Raw genomic sequence first — 16,067 nt, 5'->3', positions numbered from 1 at the left:
GATTTGCCGAGGGATGCCCGAAAAAATTCCTGACAACCCCAGAACCCCAAAACCGCCTGGAATTCCCCCAGAAATTCCCCCAAAATTCTCCCAAATCCCCCCCAGGGACCCCAAAAGTGCTCTGATTGCTCCCAGGGACCCCAAACAGATTCCTGGTGTGAACTGGGGAGTCAGTGGGGGGAACTGGTTTGTACTGGGGAGGTTATTGGGGTCACTGGGGGTCACTGGTCTGAACTGGGAGCCCTGGGGAGGTCACTGGTTTATACTGGGGAGGTTACTGGTGGTCACTGATGGTCACTGGGGGTCATTGGGAGGTCACTGATGGTCACTGGGGGCCACTGGTGGTAACTGGTCTGAACTGGGGAAGTCACTGGAGGTCACTGAGGGTCACTGATGGTCACTGGAGGTCACTGGTGGTCGGTGGTTTGCACTGGGGAGGTCACTAATGGTCACTGGAGGTCACTGGGGGTCACTGGTTTGTACTGGTGACATCACTGGAGGTCACTGGAGGTCACTGGAGAGGTCACTGGGGGTCACTGGTTTATACTGGGGATTTCACTGGTGGTCACTGGGGGTCACTGGTGGTCACTGGTTTGCACTGGGGAGGTCACTAATGGTCACTGGAGGTCACTGGTGAGGTCACTGTGGTCACTGGGGGTCACTGGTTTATACTGGGGATTTCACTGGTAGTCACTGGAGGTCACTGGTCCGAACTGGTGGTCACTGAGGGTCACTGGTTTGTACTGGGGAGGTCACTGATGGTCACTGGGGATCACTGGAGGTGACTGGTCTGAACTGGGGAAGTCACTGGAGGTCACCGAGGGTCACTGGGGGTCACTGGTCTGAACTGGGAGTGCTGGGCAGGCACTGGGGAGGTCACTGTGGTCACTCGTGGTCACTGGTTTGTACTGGGGAGGTCACTGGGGGTCACTGATGGTCACTGATGGTCACTGGGGGTCACTGGGAGGGTCACTGATGGTCACTGGTCTGAACTGGGAGCTCTGGGCAGGCACTGGGGAGGTCACTGGTGGTCACTGGAGGGGTCACTGTGGTCACTGGGGGTCACTGGTTTGTACTGGGGAGGTTACTGGAGGTCACAGGGGTGTCACTAACGGTCACTGGTGGTCGCTGGAGGTCACTGGGGGCTACTGGTTTGTACTGGGGAGGTCACTGGGGGTCACTAATGGTCACTGGGGGTCACTGGGAGGGTCACTGATGGTCACTGGTCTGAACTGGGAGCTCTGGGCAGGCACTGAGGAGGTCACTGGGGGTCACTGGTTTGTACTGGGGAAGTCACTGGTGGTCCCTGGAGGTCACTGGTGGTCACTGGGGTCCTTGGGGGTCACTGGGAGGGTCACTACCGGTCACTGGTCCGAACTGGTCCGAACTGGTCCGAACTGGTCCGAACTGGTCCGAACTGGTCCGAACCGCTCGCCCTCCGCTGCCCCTCAGCGCCCCCTGCTGGCCGAGTCCGCCCGGTCACCATAGCAACATCCAGGCCCCGCCCCCCGAGCCCTCCCATTGGCCAGAAGTTGCGGCTCGCTCTCCCATTGGCTGCCGCGCCCCGCCCTCCCCACACCTGTCCCCTCAGCCAATCAGCGCGCGGGGCGGGACCGCTCCGACCAATCAGCGCTTTGCCCTTGAACCGACATGAACTCCAGCCAATAGTAGCGCGGAGGGGGCGTGGCCTGTCGGCACCTGGCGGGAGGGGGCGTGGCCTGCGGGTGGGCGTGGCCTGGCGGGGCGGGGCGGGGCGGGGCGGGGCGGGGCGGGGCGGGGCGCACCTGGCGCGGGGCGGTGGCGCCATGGCGGGAGCGGAGCGGCGGGCCGGGAGGGGCCTGGGGGGGCTGCGAGGAGTGCTGCTGCTGCTGCTGGGGGCGCTCGGTGAGTGCGGGGGGAGCGGGAATTGGGGAGGGGGCGAGGGAGCCGGGGGAACCGGGAAATGGGAGGGAGCCGGGGTGGGGAGGGGGCGGCGAGAGCCGGGGGGACCAGGAACGGGGAGGGGGCGGGAACCGGGAGCAGTTCGGTGAGTGCGGAACGGGGGCCGGGGTGGGGAGAGGGGCGGGGGCTGCTGGTCCTGCTTCTGGTGGGGCTCGGTGAGTGCGGGAGCCGGGAATTTGGGGAGGGGCGAGAGCCGGGGGGCTCGGTGGTGGAGACGGGGGGAACCGGGAGTTGGGGAGGGGTCGCAGGGACCGGGGGAGCTCGGTGAGTGCGGAATTGGGGAGGGGGTGGGGGAGGAACTGGGGGGGCTCGGTGAGTGCGGAATGGGAACCGGGAATTGGGGAGGGGTCGGTAACTGGGGAGGGTCGGTGCGCGCGGTGGGACACGTGGGGCTCGGTAACGGGGGGAGCACCGGCGGGGAGGGCCGGGGAGGTACCGGGGGGTCCCGGGGAGCTCGGGCAGAGCGGGTCTCGGTACCGAGGGGGTTCCGTACCGGTACCGAGGGGCACGTGGCGATTGGGGCGGGGGATCCCCCGGTGCAGCTCCCGGGGGTCCCTGGTGCCGGTACCGGAGGGGGATGGTGACCCCCCAGTCGCGGTACCGGGGGTCCCCGGGCGGTGCCGGTACCGGTACCGGGGGGTCTCGGTGGTTCCACACCGCAGGTTCTGCCGGGACCCCCGGGGACACCCCGGTACCGGCCGGCTCGCGTCCGCTTTGGGGTCACCGCGAGGGACGGGGAGCGACCCCGGGACCCCCGAAACTGCCCCGGGACCCCCGAAACTGCCCCGGGACCCCCGAAACTGCCCCGGCATGAACCGGACCCGGTCCCCCCGAGCCCCGCGGTTCCGGCGGCGCATCCGGCCGGGAATGGCCCGGGAGTGGCGGTGGCGGAGGTGGCCTTCCTGTCCCCTCCATTGTGTTCCAGCTATCCCGGGATTAACCCCATCCCCCCCGGGTCGGACCTGCCTGGGGCACGGTTAACCCCATCCCGCCCGGGTCGGACCCGATCCTAATGGATTTGACCCAAAACGGGTCGGGATTGATCACCCAAAACCCAAAACACCCAATCCCCGTTTATTTTGACCCAAAACGGGTTGGGATTGGCCCAATCCCCGTTTATTTTGACCCAAAACAGGTCAGGATTGGCCCAATCCCCGTTTATTTTGACCCAAAACAGGTCAGGATTGGCCCAATCCCCGTTTATTTTGACCCAAACCGGGTCTTGATTGACCCAATCCCGGTTAATATAAACCCAAATTGGATTGGGATCAACCCGATCCCAAATGTGGTCCTGGATCCGGTTGGGATTTACCTGATCCCGGCTGGTTTTGACCCAAAACGGGTCAGGATGAACCCAATTCCCGTTTATTTGAACCCAAACCAGGTCGGGATTTCCCCAATCCTGGCAGATTTCGCCCCAATCCCGAGCTGATCCCAATCCCGAGCTGATCCCATAACCCCCGCAATGTTCCCATCCTCTTGTTTACTCCCCAAATCCACCCAAACCACCCCAAAATCCCCTCCCCTCTCCCCGAGCAGGGCTCCCCGCCCTTCCCACCCCCCAAACCCCCTTTTTTCCCCTTTTTCCCCCCAAATCCCGATTTTCCCGCCCGGGTTTCGCTTGGCAGCGGCTCGGGGTGCAAAGGTGACGCAGCAGGGTGGGGACCGAGGCGTTCCCGGTGACATTCCCGGTGACATTCCCGCCGGGAATGACTCACCGCCGCCCGGGCCGGGATTTGGGATGTCACAGCGGGGCCGTGGTGGCCCGTGGGGACACGGGGGTGACACGGGGGTGGCCCGGGGTGACACGGGGGTGACACGGGGGTGACCCGGGGGTGACACGGCGCTGTCCCCGCGCCCCAGCTCGGGGCATTGCGACATTCCCAGCTTGGTTTCCTGCGAAACCGAGCAGAAAGCGGGCAGGGCGGAGGTGGCCCGACGGGATTTTCCGGTCCCGGCGGTGACCGGGCAGTGACCGGTGACCATCCCCGGGGCTCCCGGTGACCTCCCGACCCCGCCGGGATCCTCATCCCGCCTTTCCCTCCCTCGGCAGCGGCGCTGGCGCGAGCGCAGGTGACCTCGGAAAACAAGGAAGTGCCGGAGCACCAGCGTGAGTGTCCCCGATGGATGTCCCCGCGGTGTCACCGGTGTCACCGTGAGCCCGCCGGTCCCAGGGAGCCACCCGGGGCTGGGGTGGGGGGAGCGGGTTGGGGTCAGCCTGGCTTGGGTGGTCCTGGTTTGGGGTCATCCTGGTTTGGGATCATCCTGGTTTGGGATCATCCTGGTTTGGGATCATCCTGGTTTGGGGTCATTCTTGGTTTGGGGTCATTCTTGGTTTGGTATCGTCCTGGTTTGGGATGAGCCTGGTTTTGGGGTGATCCCAGTTTGGGGTGAGTCTGGTTTGGGGGTAATGCTGGTTTTGGGGTGATCCCAGTTCAGGGTGATCCCAGTTTGGGGTGAGTCTGGTTTGGGGTTTTGGGCTGATCCCATTTTGGACTGATCCTGGTTTTGGGGTGATCCTGGTTTGGGGTGATCCCAGTTTGGGGTCAGCCCAGTTTGGGCAGATCCCAGTTCAGGGTGATCCTGGTTTGGGGTCATCCCAGTTTGGAGTGATCCCAGTTCAGGGTGGTTCAAGTTTGGGGTGATCCTGGTTTGAGATGATCCCAATTCAGGGTGATCCTGGTTTGGGGTCAGCCTGGTTTTGGGTGATCCCAGTTCAGGGTGGTTCAAGTTTGGGATGAGCCTTGTTTTGGGGTGATCGTGGTTTTGGGTGATCCCAGTTTGGGGTGAGCCTGGTTTTGGGTTTTGGGCTGATCCCATTTTGGACTGATCCTGGTTTTGGGGTGATCCTGGTTTGAGATGATCCCAATTCTGGGTGATCCCAGTTCTGAGTGAGCCCAGTCTGGGATGAGTCTGGTTTGGGGTGATCCTGGTTTGGGGTGATCCTACTTTGGGGTCAGCCCAGTTTGGGGTGATCCCATTTTGTGCTGATCTCATTTTGGGGTGATCCCAATTCAGGGTCATCCTGGTTTTGGGATGGTCCCAGTTCAGGCTGATCCCAGTTTGGGGTGATCCCCATTTGGAATGATCCCAGTTCTGAATGATTCCAATTTTGGGCTGATCCCAGTTGTTTTGGGCTGATCCCAGTTCTGGGTAATCCTGATTTGGACTAATCCCAGTTTGAAATGCTCCCAGTTTGGAATGATCCCCATTTGGAATAATCCCAGTTTGGGGTGATCCCAGTTTGGGGTGATCCCAGTTTGGGGTGATCCCAATTTGGACTAATCCCAGTTTGGGGTGATCCCAGTTTGGGTTGATCCCCATTTGGACTAATCCCAGTTCAGGCTCAGCTCCCCCAAAGTCTCTGGGTGGAAGTAAAGACAAACTGGGAGAAGAGATAAGGGGAGATAAAGTATAGCCAGAGCTGGAAAAAAGAAACAGAAAAAAAGGGAACTGTGGTGGGTTTTTTGGGAAGTCAGGGTTTTGGGGAAGTCAGGGTTTTGGGGAAGTTGTGTAACAAAACACCTGCCCCAAAAAAAGTCCAGCCAGGGTGACCTTCAGTGACCCCCAGGGATCCCTCTGGGGACTCTCCAGGGCCATAAAAGGATTCCTGGGGGAAATGGAGCTTTGGGAATCATTCATGGATCAGATAAGGAGCAGATTTAATGAATATTCATAATTATAATTAATAAATACCTCGGGTAAATCTCGCCTGGCACAGGATGAGGAGAGATCCCTAAATGTCCTGGGCAGGGAAGGAATTCCTGCTTTGAGTGGTGCCAGTGGGGTGGGAAATTCATATTCCAGCTGATTTTGGGATCAGGGGATCCTGGTTTGGGGTGATCCCAGTTCAGGATGATCCCAGTTTTGGGGTGATCCTGGTTTTGGGATAATCCCAGTTCAGGGTGATCCTAGTTTTGGGGTGATCCTAGTTTTGGGATAATCCTGGTCTGAGCTGGTCCTGGTTTGGGGTGATCCTGGTTTTGGCTGATTCCCTTTTAGGATGATCCCAGTTTTGGGCCGACCCCAGTGCTCTGGGCTGATCCTGGTGTGTCTGATCCCATTTCTGGCCAATCCCTTTCTGGGCTGATCCCATTCTGGGCTAGTCCTGGTTTGTCTGATCCCATTTGAGGCTGATCCCATTCTGTTTGGCCAATCCCGGTTTGTCTGATCCCGTTCCAGGCTGACTCTGGTTCAGGCTGATCCCATTCCAGACTGATCCCATTCTGGGCTGAACCCGGTTTGCCTGATCCTATTCCAGGCTGATCCCAGTTCTGCCTGATCAATCCCATTCTGGGCTGATCCTATTCCGGGCTGATCCCGGTTTGTCTGATCCCATTCTGGGTCAATCCCATTCCGGACTGATCCCATTCCAGGCCGATCCTGGTTTGTCAATCCCAGTTCTGGGCTGGTCCCCGTTCTGTCTGATCAATCCCAGTTTGTCTGATCCCATTCCAGGCCAATCCCAGTTCTGAGCTGATCCTGATGTGTCTGATCCCATTCTGGGCCAGTCCCAGTTTGGCTGATCCCAGTTTTTCTGATCCCATTCCGGGCCGATCCTGGTTCTGGCCGATCCTGGTTCTGTCTGATCAATCCTGGTGTCTCTGATCCCAGTGTCTCTGATCTCTCTCCATGCCTATCCCGGTGTCTCTGATCCCATTCCGGGCTGATCCCGGTGTCTCTGATCCCGGTTTCTGTCTCTGATCCCATTCTGGGTCCATCCTGGTTTCTCCCATCCCGGTTCTGGCCGATCCCAGTTTCTCTGATCCCGTTCTGGGCTGATCCCGGTTTTTCTGATCCCAGTTTCTCTGATCCTAATTTCTCTGATCCCGTTCTGGGCTGATCCCGGTGTTTCTGATCTCAATGTCTCTGATCTCTCTCCACCCCATCCCGGTGTCTCTGATCCCGGTTTTTCTGATCCTGTTCCAGGCTGATCCTGGTTTTTCTGATCCCAGTTTCTCTGATCCCATTCTGGGCTGATCCTGGTTTCTCTGATCCCAGTTTCTCTCATCCCAGTGTCTCTGATCCTAATGTGGCCCAATCCCAATGTCTCTGATCCCGTTCTGGGCCAATCCTGGTTTTTCTGATCCCGGTGTCTCTGATCCCAATTTCTCTGATCCCATTCTGGGCTGATCCCAGTTTCTCTGATCCCAGTGTTTCTGATCCCAGTTTCTCTGATCCCAATTTCTCTGATCCCATTCTGGGCTGATCCCAGTTTCTCTGATCTCAATTTCTCTGATCCCAATTTCTCTGATCCCGTTCTGGGCTGATCCCAGTTTCTCTGATCCCAATTTCTGTGATCTCTCTCCACCCCATCCCAGTGTCTCTGATCCCAGTGTCTCTGATCCCATTCTGGGCCAATCCTGGTGTTTCTGATCCCAATTTCTCTGATCCCAATTTCTCTGATCCCATTCTGGGCTGATCCCGGTGTCTCTGATCCCGGTTTTTCTGATCCCAGTTTCTCTGATCCCATTCCGGGCTGATCCCAATTTTTCTGATCCCAGTGTCTCTGACCTCTCCCCATCCCGTCCCTCCCCAGCCGTGGACATTCCCTGCGCTGCGTTTCGCTTCCAGCGCGATCCTCGCATCGAGTGGAAGTTCCAGAAAGGATCCTCCCTGGTGCTCTTCTACTATGGCGGGGAGCTCACAGGTATGGGGACAGCGGGGACAGCGGGGGATATTGGGGACATCAGGGGGATATTGGGGACATCAGGGATATTAAAAGAGTCGGACACTGGGGGACACTGGGGACATGAGGGTTATTGAGGAGGCACCAGGAGTGTTGGGGGGATGCGAGCAGTGAGGGCACTGGGGACACTGGGGACATAGGGGACATCAGGGGGGTATTGGGGACATCGGGGAGACAGTGGGGAGGGACCGGGAGGATATTGGGGGGACAGTGGGGAACACTGAGGGGACAGCAGGGGACATCAGGAGACACTGGGGGGACAGTGGAGGGCATTGGGGGGATACCAGGGGACACTGGGGACATCAGGGGACATTGGGGGGATACCAGGAGACACTGGGGACATCAGGGGACATTGGGGGGACATTGCAGGGACACTGGGAACAGCAAAGGGACATCGGCAGGTCCCTGTGGGGACATTGGGATGTCCCTGTGGGGTGTCCCCAAGGTGTCCAAGCTCCGTGTCCCTCAGAGCCACGCCGTGGGGACACTGGGAGGCCATGGGGGTGTCCCCAGAGTGTGCCATCTCGGTGTCCCTCAGAGCCATACTGGGGGGCCATGGGGTGTCCCTATGGGGACGTTTGGATGTCCCCAGGATGTCCCATCTTGGCGTCTCTTAGAGCCATACCAGGGTGTCTCTATGGGGACATTGAGGTGTCCCTGTGGGGCCATGGAGTGTCCCCAGGGGTGTCCCCAGGGTGTCCCATCTCAGTGTCCCCCAGAGCCATACCAGGGAGTCCCTGTGGGGACATTGGGGTGTCCCATCCTGGTGTCCACGGGGGTGTCCCTGTAGGGCTATGGGGTGTCCCTGGGGGGTCATGGAGTGTCCCAGGATGTCTCTGCAGTGTCCCCAGGGTGTCCCATCTCAGTGTCCCCCAGAGCCGTACCGGGGTGTCCCCGTGGGGTCATGGGGTCTCCCAGGGGTGTTCCCAGGGGTGTCCCCACAGTGTCCCATCTCAATGTCCCCCAGAGCTGTACCGGGATGTCCCTATGGGGACATTGGGGTGTCCCCGCAGTGTCCCATCTCAGTGTCCCTAGAGCCGTACCGGGATGTCCCTTTGGGGCCATGGAATGTCCCAGGGGTGTCCCCAGGGGTGTCCCCAGGGTGTCCCCAGGGTGTCCCCGCAGTGTCCCATCTCGGTGTCCCCAGAGCCACACTGGGGTGTCCCTGTGGGGCCATAGGGGTGTTCCCAGGGGTGTCCCCAGGGTGTCCCCAGGGTGTCCCCGCAGTGTCCCATCTCGGTGTCCCCAGCGCCATACTGGGATGTCCCTGTGGGGTCATGGGATGTCCCACAGTGTCCCAGGGTGTCCCTGCAGTGTCCCATCTCGGTGTCCCCAGAGCCATACAAGGACCGTGTGCAGTTCTCCTCCACGTCCATCCGGTTCAAGTCGGTGACACGCGAGGACAGCGGCAAGTACATCTGCGAGGTGGTGGGGGACGGTGGCACCATCGCCAAGTCCGAGGTCACCCTCACTGTCCAAGGTGAGGCCACCCTGGCCCTGGCCGTGTCCTTGTCCCCATCCCTGTCATTGGCCCGGTCCCTGGCCCTGGCCCTGGCTCTTGTCCTTGTCCCCATCCCCATCCCAGTTCTTGTCCCCAGTTCTGCCCTTGGCCCTGTCCCAGTCCCTTGTCCTTGTCCCTGTGCTCTGTCCCCATCCCTGTCCCTTGTCCCTGTCCCCATCCCTGTCCCCATCCCTGGCCCTTGTCACCTCCCAGCCCAGGGTTTGCTGTCCGAGCATCCCATGGGGACACCCAGCCAGGGGGAGGGACATTGTCCCTGCTGTCCCCTCCATCCCATGGGGAGTTCCATGGGGACTCCAGCCATGGGTAGGGACACTGTCCCCACGGAAAGGGACAGACACTGTCCCCACGGAAAGGGACAGACACTGGGGACACTGGGAGGGCACTGGGTGTTACTGGGAGCACCGGCAGCATTGTCCCTGTGCTGTCACTGTCCCTGTCCCCATCCTGTGCCCGGGTGGCTCTGGACAGTGCTGGTCACCGTCCCTGTCCCATGTCCGGGTGGCTCTGGGTGGCTCTGGTCACTGTCCCTGGGTGTGGGGAATGTCCACCCGTGTCTGGGTGGCTCTGGGCAGTGCTGTCACTGTCCCCATCCGTGTCCCACAGTGCCCCCCAGGAAGCCACTGGCCCATGTCCCCAGCTCAGCCACAGTCAGTGCCCGGACTGTCACTGTCCCTGTCCCTGGGGTGGCTCTGGGCGGTACTGCCACTGTCCCTGTCCCCATCTGGGTTGCTGTCCCTGCAGTGTCCCCCGGGAAGATGCTGGCCCATGGACCCAGCTTGGCCACAGTCAGTGCCCAGACAGTGCTGTCCCTGTCCCCATCCCTGTCCCCCTGTCCCCGCAGTGCCCCCCGGGTGGTGCTGTCCCTGTCCCTGTCCCTGTCACTGTCCCTGTCCCTGTCACTGTCCCTGTCCCGCAGTGCCCCCCGGGAAGTCGCTGGCCCATGTCCCCATCCCTGTCCCTGTCCCGCAGTGCCCCCTGGGAAGCTGCTGTCCCACGTCCCCAGCTCAGCCACAGTGGGCTCCCGGGCGGTGCTGTCACTGTCCCTGTCACTGTCCCTGTCCCGCAGTGCCCCCCGGGAAGCCGCTGGCCCATGTCACTGTCACTGTCCCCATCCCTGTCCCTGTCCCGCAGTGCCCCCCGGGAAGCCGCTGGCCCATGTCCCCAGCTCGGCCACAGTGGGCTCCCGGGCGGTGCTGTCCCTGTCACTGTCCCTGTCCCACAGTGCCCCCCGGGAAGCCGCTGGCCCATGTCCCTGTCACTGTCCCTGTCCCGCAGTGCCCCCCGGGAAGCCGCTGGCCCATGTCCCCAGCTCGGCCACAGTGGGCTCCCGGGCGGTGCTGCGCTGCTCGGAGGCTCAGGGCTCGCCGCCGCCCACCTTCCGCTGGTACAAGGACGGCACGGAGCTGCCGCAGGACCCCAAATCCAGCGCGGCTTTCCGCAACTCCTCCTACAGCCTGGACCCTCGCACCGGGGAGCTGGTCAGTGCTGGGGGAGTATTGCCTTTTCCTGCCCATTTCCTGCCCTTCTCCTGCCCTTTTCCTGCCCATTTCCTGCCCTTCTCCTGCTCATTTCCAGCCCCTTTTCCTGCCCCATTTCCTGCCCTCTTCCTGCCCCTCTTCCTCCCCATTTCCTGCTCATTTCCTGCCCCTTTTCCTGCCCCTTTTCCTGCCCCTCTTCCCACCCTTTTCCTGCTCCATTCCTATTTTTTACCCTGGTTTCCTTTTTCTGCCCTTTTCCTTTTTGTCTGCCCTTTTCCCTGATTTCCTCTCCCTTTCCTGTTCTTTTCCCCATTTTCTTTCCCTTTTCCCATTTCCTGCCCTCTTCCTGCCCTTTTCCCTGGTTTCCTTTGCCTTTCCCTGCCCCGTTCCTGCCTCCCTTCCTGCCCATTTCCTGCCCTTTTCCTGCCCATTTCCTGCTCCATTCCTGTTTTTTACCCTGGTTTCCTTTGCCTTGTCCTGCCCTTTTCCCTGATTTCCTCTCCCTTTCCTGTTCTTTTCCCCATTTTTCTTTCCCCTTTTCTTGCTCATTTCCTGCCCTCTTCCTACCCTTTTCCCACCCTTTCCCCTGTTTTCCTCTCCCTTTCCTGCCCTTTTCCCCATTTTCTTTCCCTTTCCCCCATTTTCTTTCCCTTTCCCCACCCTTTTCCCTGGTTTTCTCTGCCTTTCCCTGCCCCCGTCCTGGTTTCCTCTCCCTTTCCCACCCTTTTTCCTGTTTTCCTCTGCCTTTTTCTGCCCTTTCCCCTCTTTTCCTCTCCCTTTCCCACCCTTTTTCCCTGTTTTCCTCTCCCCTCTCCTGCCCTTTTTCTCCGTTTTCCTTTCCCCCTTTCCATCTCCATTTCCCCTCTTTTTTCCTCCCGTTTCCCCCCATTTCCCCAGTTCCCCTTTTTCCCAATTCCTGCCGTTTTCCCCTTTTTCCCAATTCCTGCCGTTTTCCCAGGTTTTTGAGCCCGTGGGGGGTTGGGACACCGGCGAGTATCACTGCGAGGCTTCCAACAACGTGGGATCGCCGCAGAAATCCGACGCGTTCCGCATGGAGGCCAGTAAGGAGCAGATCCCAATCCCATTCCCCATCCCATTCCCCATCCCATTCCCAGCTTTTCCAGGCCCTGCTGGAGGTGTGGAGGAGTCGCTGCCCTGTTATCACCTCATTAATTATGCTAATGAGCCCAGTGTGGTCTCCTGGGGTAGCAGAATGCTGCCTATGGGGATAAGGGAGGAGCTGATCCTGATCCTATTCCCGATCCCGATCCTATTCCCAATCCCATTCCCAGCTTTTCCAGGCCCTGCTGGGGGTGTCCATCCTCTTATTGCTTCATTAATTATGTTAATGAGCCCAGTGTGGTCTCTTGGGATAGCGGGAATGCTGCCTGTGGGAATGAGGGAGGAGCTGATCCCGATCCTATGCCCGATCCCATTCCCACCTTTTCCAAGACCTGCTAGGGCTGTGGAGGAACCACCACCCTCCTAATGCTTCATTAATTATGCTAATGAGCCCAGTGTGGTCTCCTGGGATAGCGGGAATGCTTCCTGTGGGAATGAGGGAGGAGTTGACCCCAATCCCGATCCCATTCCCACCTTTCCCAGGCCCTGCTAGGGGTGTCCACCCTGTTATTGCCTCATTAATTATGCTAATGAGCCCAGTGTGGTCTCCTGGGATAGCGGGAATGCTTCCTGTGGGAATGAGGGAGGAGCTGATCCCAATCCCAATCCTGATCCTGATCCCAATCAGCATTAGAGCCAGGCTGGATCCAAGCTCCACACAGAGATGGGAATCCTGGAATTCCCAATCCCAATCCCACTTGGAATGAGAGCCAGGCTAGATCTCAACCCCAGAGAGAATCCTGAAAATCCTGATCCCAATCCCGATCCCAATCTCGATCCCATGCGGGGATGGGAATCCTGGAATTCCTGATCCCAATCCCACTTGGAATGAGAGCCAGGCTAGATCTCAGCCCCAGAGATGGGAATCCTGGAATTCCTGATCCCAATCCTGATCCCGATCTCGATCCCAGCCCCATGCAGAGATGGAAATCCTGGAATTCCCAATCCTGATCCCAATCCCGATCCCAATCTCGATCCCAGCCCCATGAAGAGATGGAAATCCTCGAATTCCCGATCTCAATCCCGATCCTGATCCCAGCCCCATGTGGGGATGGGAATCCTGGAATTCCCACTGGGATCAGCTCCCTGCCAGAATCCCACCCACTCTGGCTGGATCCATCCCCAATCCCAGACCCACTTGGATCCAGGAATCCCAAAATTCCCACTGGGATTTCTCCCTGTCAGGATCCATCCTCTCCATCTGCATCCAGCCTCGATCCTAATCTCACTTGGATCCCAAAACTCCAAAATTCCCCTCTCCCTGCCAGGATCCAACCCTAATCCCAGCCCTGTTTGGAGCCAGGAACCCCAAAATCCCTCCATCTGTGCTGGGATCTCTGCAGTCCATGCTGGGATCCCCCCGATCCCAGTCTTGATCCTAATCCTGATCCCATTGGATCCTGATCCCAATCCCAATCCTGATCCAAATCTGGATCCCAATCCCGATCCTGATCTTAATACTGATCCAAATCCTGCTCCCTATCCTGTCGGATCCCCCTGATCCCAATCCCAATCCTGTTGGATCCCATTGGATCCCCATCCTGATCCCATTGGATCCCGATCCCGATGGATCCCGATCTTGATCCCCATTTGATCCCAATCCCATTGGATCCCAGTCCCGCTAACCCGTTTCCCCGCAGGCGAGGTGAACGTGGGAGGCATCGTGGCTGCCGTGGTGCTGCTGCTGCTGTTCCTGGCGCTCGCCGCCTTCGGGGTTTGGTTTGCCTACAGCCGCGGCTACTTCAGCAGTGAGTGACCGGGACGGACTGGGAGGGAGTGGAATGGACTGGGATGGACTGGGAATGACTGGGAATGGCACTGGGAGGGACTGGGACAGGCTGGGATGGAGTGTGAACAAACTGGAATGGACTGGGAATGACCAGGGATGGACTGGAATGGCACTGGGATGGACTGGGAATGACTGGGACGGGCTGGGACAGACTGGGATGGAGTGTGAATGAACTGGGATGGGCTGGGAATGACTAGGAATGGCACTGGGAATGGACTGGGATGGACTGGAATGGACTGGAAATGGTCTGGGATGGACTGAGAATGGACTAGGAATGGTCTGGGATGGACTGGGACAGACTGGGATGGACTGGGAATTGAGTAGGATGGACTGGGAATGGCTGGGAACAGACTGGGAGGGACTGGGATGGAGTGGGAATGGTCTGGGAATGACCCCATGGACCTGGATATGGCCCTGTGTCCCCAGTGACCCAGGAATGGTCCCATGGCCCCTGGAGTGTCCCCATGTCCCCAACAGCCCTCTGAATGTCCCCTCAATGTCCCCCAGTGTCCCCAAAGTGTCCCCACATTCCCTCCCCTAATCCCCCTTTTTTCCCCTTTTTTCCAGAAAAAACAGAGTGAGTGACACCGGAGCCACCTCCTCCTCCTCCTGCTGGGTGCTGCCACCCCCTGGTGTCCCCCTGGTGTCCCCTGGGTGTCCCAGGAGGGGACAGAGGGGACACAGAGCACATGCCAATCCCGATTTCCCCGCAGAGCCGGCGGGAAGAAGGTGATTTACAGCCAACCCTCGCGGCGCAGCGAGGTGAGCACTGGGGACACCTTGGGGACATTGTGGGGACATTGTGGGGACATTGTGGGGACATTGTGGGGACATTGTGGGGAGTGCCACTGCCCCAGGGGACACTGCGGGAGGTCAGAGGGTGCTGGTGTCCCCGGTGTCCCTGGGCAGAGGGGTCCTGGGGGTTGGGGACAGGGGTGGTAGGGGGTGATGGTGTCACCAGTGATGTCACCATGTCCCTGTTGATGTTCCTGTGTCCACATTGATGTCCCATGTCCCCACTGATGTCCCTGTTAATGTCCCCATGAACATCCCAATGTCATCCCACTGTCCCCATTCAGGTCACCACTGGTGTCCCCATGTCCCCATTAAGGTCCCCATGAACATCCCAACGTCCCCGTGAATGTCCCGTTAGTGTCCCTGTCTCTGTCAATGTCCCATCCTCATCCCCACAGCTGTCCCCATGTCCCCTTGAATGTCCCCACACTGTCCCCATGAATGTCCCCATGAATGTCCTCATGGCTGTCCCTGTGTCCCCATGAATGTCCCATCCTTGTCCCCATCAATGTCCCCACAAATGTCCCTACGGATGTCCCTGTCGCTGTCCCCACAATGTCCCTACACTGTCCCTGTCCCTATGAATGTCCCCATGAATGTCCCCACACTGTCCCCTCACTGTCCCTGTCAATGTCCCCATGCTGTCCCCACCAATGTCCCCACCAATGTCCCCACAATGTCCCCACAATGTCCCCTCGCTGTCCCTGTGTCCCCATGCTGTCCCCATCAATGTCCCCACGCTGTCCCCACCAATGTCCCCACACCATCCCCACCAATGTCCCCACGCTGTCCCCTCACTGTACCTGTCAACGTCCCCATGCTGTCCCAGTCAATGTCCCCACAATGTCCCATTGCTGTCCCCACCAATGTCCCCATGCCGTCCCAATCAATGTCCCCACGCTGTCCCCACCAATGTCCCCAGCTGTCCCCTCGCTGTCCCCGCAGGGTGAGTTCAAGCAAACCTCCTCCTTCCTGGTGTGACGTCACCACCTCTGGACATTTTTCCCAAATTCCCGGAATTCCCGCGGATTTTCGTCGTTTTTATAATCCTCACCTGGTGCCTCATTGTCACAGCCTCGCAGCTCGGGGGGTCCCTGTGTCCCCATTGTCCCCTCCTTGTCCCCTACTGTCCCCTAGTGTCCCCTCCTTGTCCCCCCTTTGTCCCCCTTTTGTACCACCTTGTCCCCTCCTGTCCCCTCCCATCCCCCTGCTTTTGTCCCCACTTTGTCCCCTCCTTGTCCTTGTCCCTTTTTCCCCCCCAGTTTTCTCCCCTTTGTCCCCTCCTTGTCCCCGTTGTCCCCCTATTGTCACATTCTCCCTTTGTCCCCTCCTGTCCCCTCCTTGTTCCTGCGTTTGTCCCCAAAACTTTCCCCCCTTGTCCCCCTCAATTTTCCCTCTTTTGTCCCCTCTTTGTCCCCTCTTTGTCCCCAGGGGCTCAGGGAGGGGACAGGGCAGGTGCCACCACGTGGGGACAAGTGTCCCGCTGGTCCCAGTGTCCCCCCTGGACTGGGAGGGTGGGGGGGTACTGGGAATAAACTTGTGTCCTTTACCAGTGTGGTGACATCGGGGGACACTGGGGACACTGGGGGGTGTCTGGGGACATCGATGGATCCCTGGGGACATTGGAGTGTCACTGGAGGATATTTGGGGACATTGGGGGAACCCTAGGGGAAACTGAGAGGTCTCTGGGGACACTGAGGTGACATCGATGGATCCCTGGGGACATTGGAA

The 16,067-nt window shown here is 59.3% G+C and overlaps 1 protein-coding gene across 2 annotated transcripts; it reads left to right on the top strand.

Annotated features, from left to right (window-relative positions):
• The first annotated feature begins 1,770 nt into the window (after window positions 1–1,770).
• On the top strand, window positions 1,771–15,885 carry F11R (F11 receptor). 2 transcript variants are annotated; one of them, XR_014848850.1, is made up of 9 exons: window positions 1,771–1,884; window positions 3,995–4,051; window positions 7,481–7,591; window positions 8,967–9,110; window positions 10,428–10,630; window positions 11,589–11,691; window positions 13,393–13,500; window positions 14,109–14,303; window positions 15,282–15,885. XR_014848850.1 is itself a non-coding variant. In XM_085047729.1 (9 exons), exons 1-9 carry the CDS (start codon window positions 1,806–1,808, stop codon window positions 15,315–15,317), a joined length of 888 nt encoding a protein of 295 aa, XP_084903855.1. In that variant the 5' UTR covers window positions 1,771–1,805; the 3' UTR covers window positions 15,318–15,885. The 2 variants fall into 2 exon arrangements, 1 of the variants encoding a protein (XP_084903855.1); XM_085047729.1 differs by having other exon boundaries at window positions 14,257–14,303.
• The last annotated feature ends 182 nt before the right edge of the window (window positions 15,886–16,067 follow it).

Source organism: Lichenostomus cassidix, unplaced genomic scaffold, assembly GCF_008360975.1.
Source record: "Lichenostomus cassidix isolate B80296 unplaced genomic scaffold, HeHo_3.0 HiC_scaffold_851, whole genome shotgun sequence".
Taxonomy (NCBI): domain Eukaryota; kingdom Metazoa; phylum Chordata; class Aves; order Passeriformes; family Meliphagidae; genus Lichenostomus; species Lichenostomus cassidix.
The sequence above is the reverse complement of the archived record's forward strand: the minus strand, read 5'-3'. Positions and strand labels throughout refer to the sequence as shown.

What these genes read in the sequence shown, in the direction of transcription:
- F11R (XM_085047729.1), top strand. Translation starts at nt 1,806, where the DNA reads ATGGCGGGAGCGGAGCGGCGGGCCGGGAGGGGCCTGGGGGGGCTGCGA. An exon ending in CAGCCGCGGCTACTTCAGCA is followed by an intron (nt 13,501 to 14,256) that starts GTGAGTGACCGG and finishes TTCCCCGCAGAG; the next exon opens with CCGGCGGGAAGAAGGTGATT. An exon ending in AACCCTCGCGGCGCAGCGAG is followed by an intron (nt 14,304 to 15,281) that starts GTGAGCACTGGG and finishes CTGTCCCCGCAG; the next exon opens with GGTGAGTTCAAGCAAACCTC.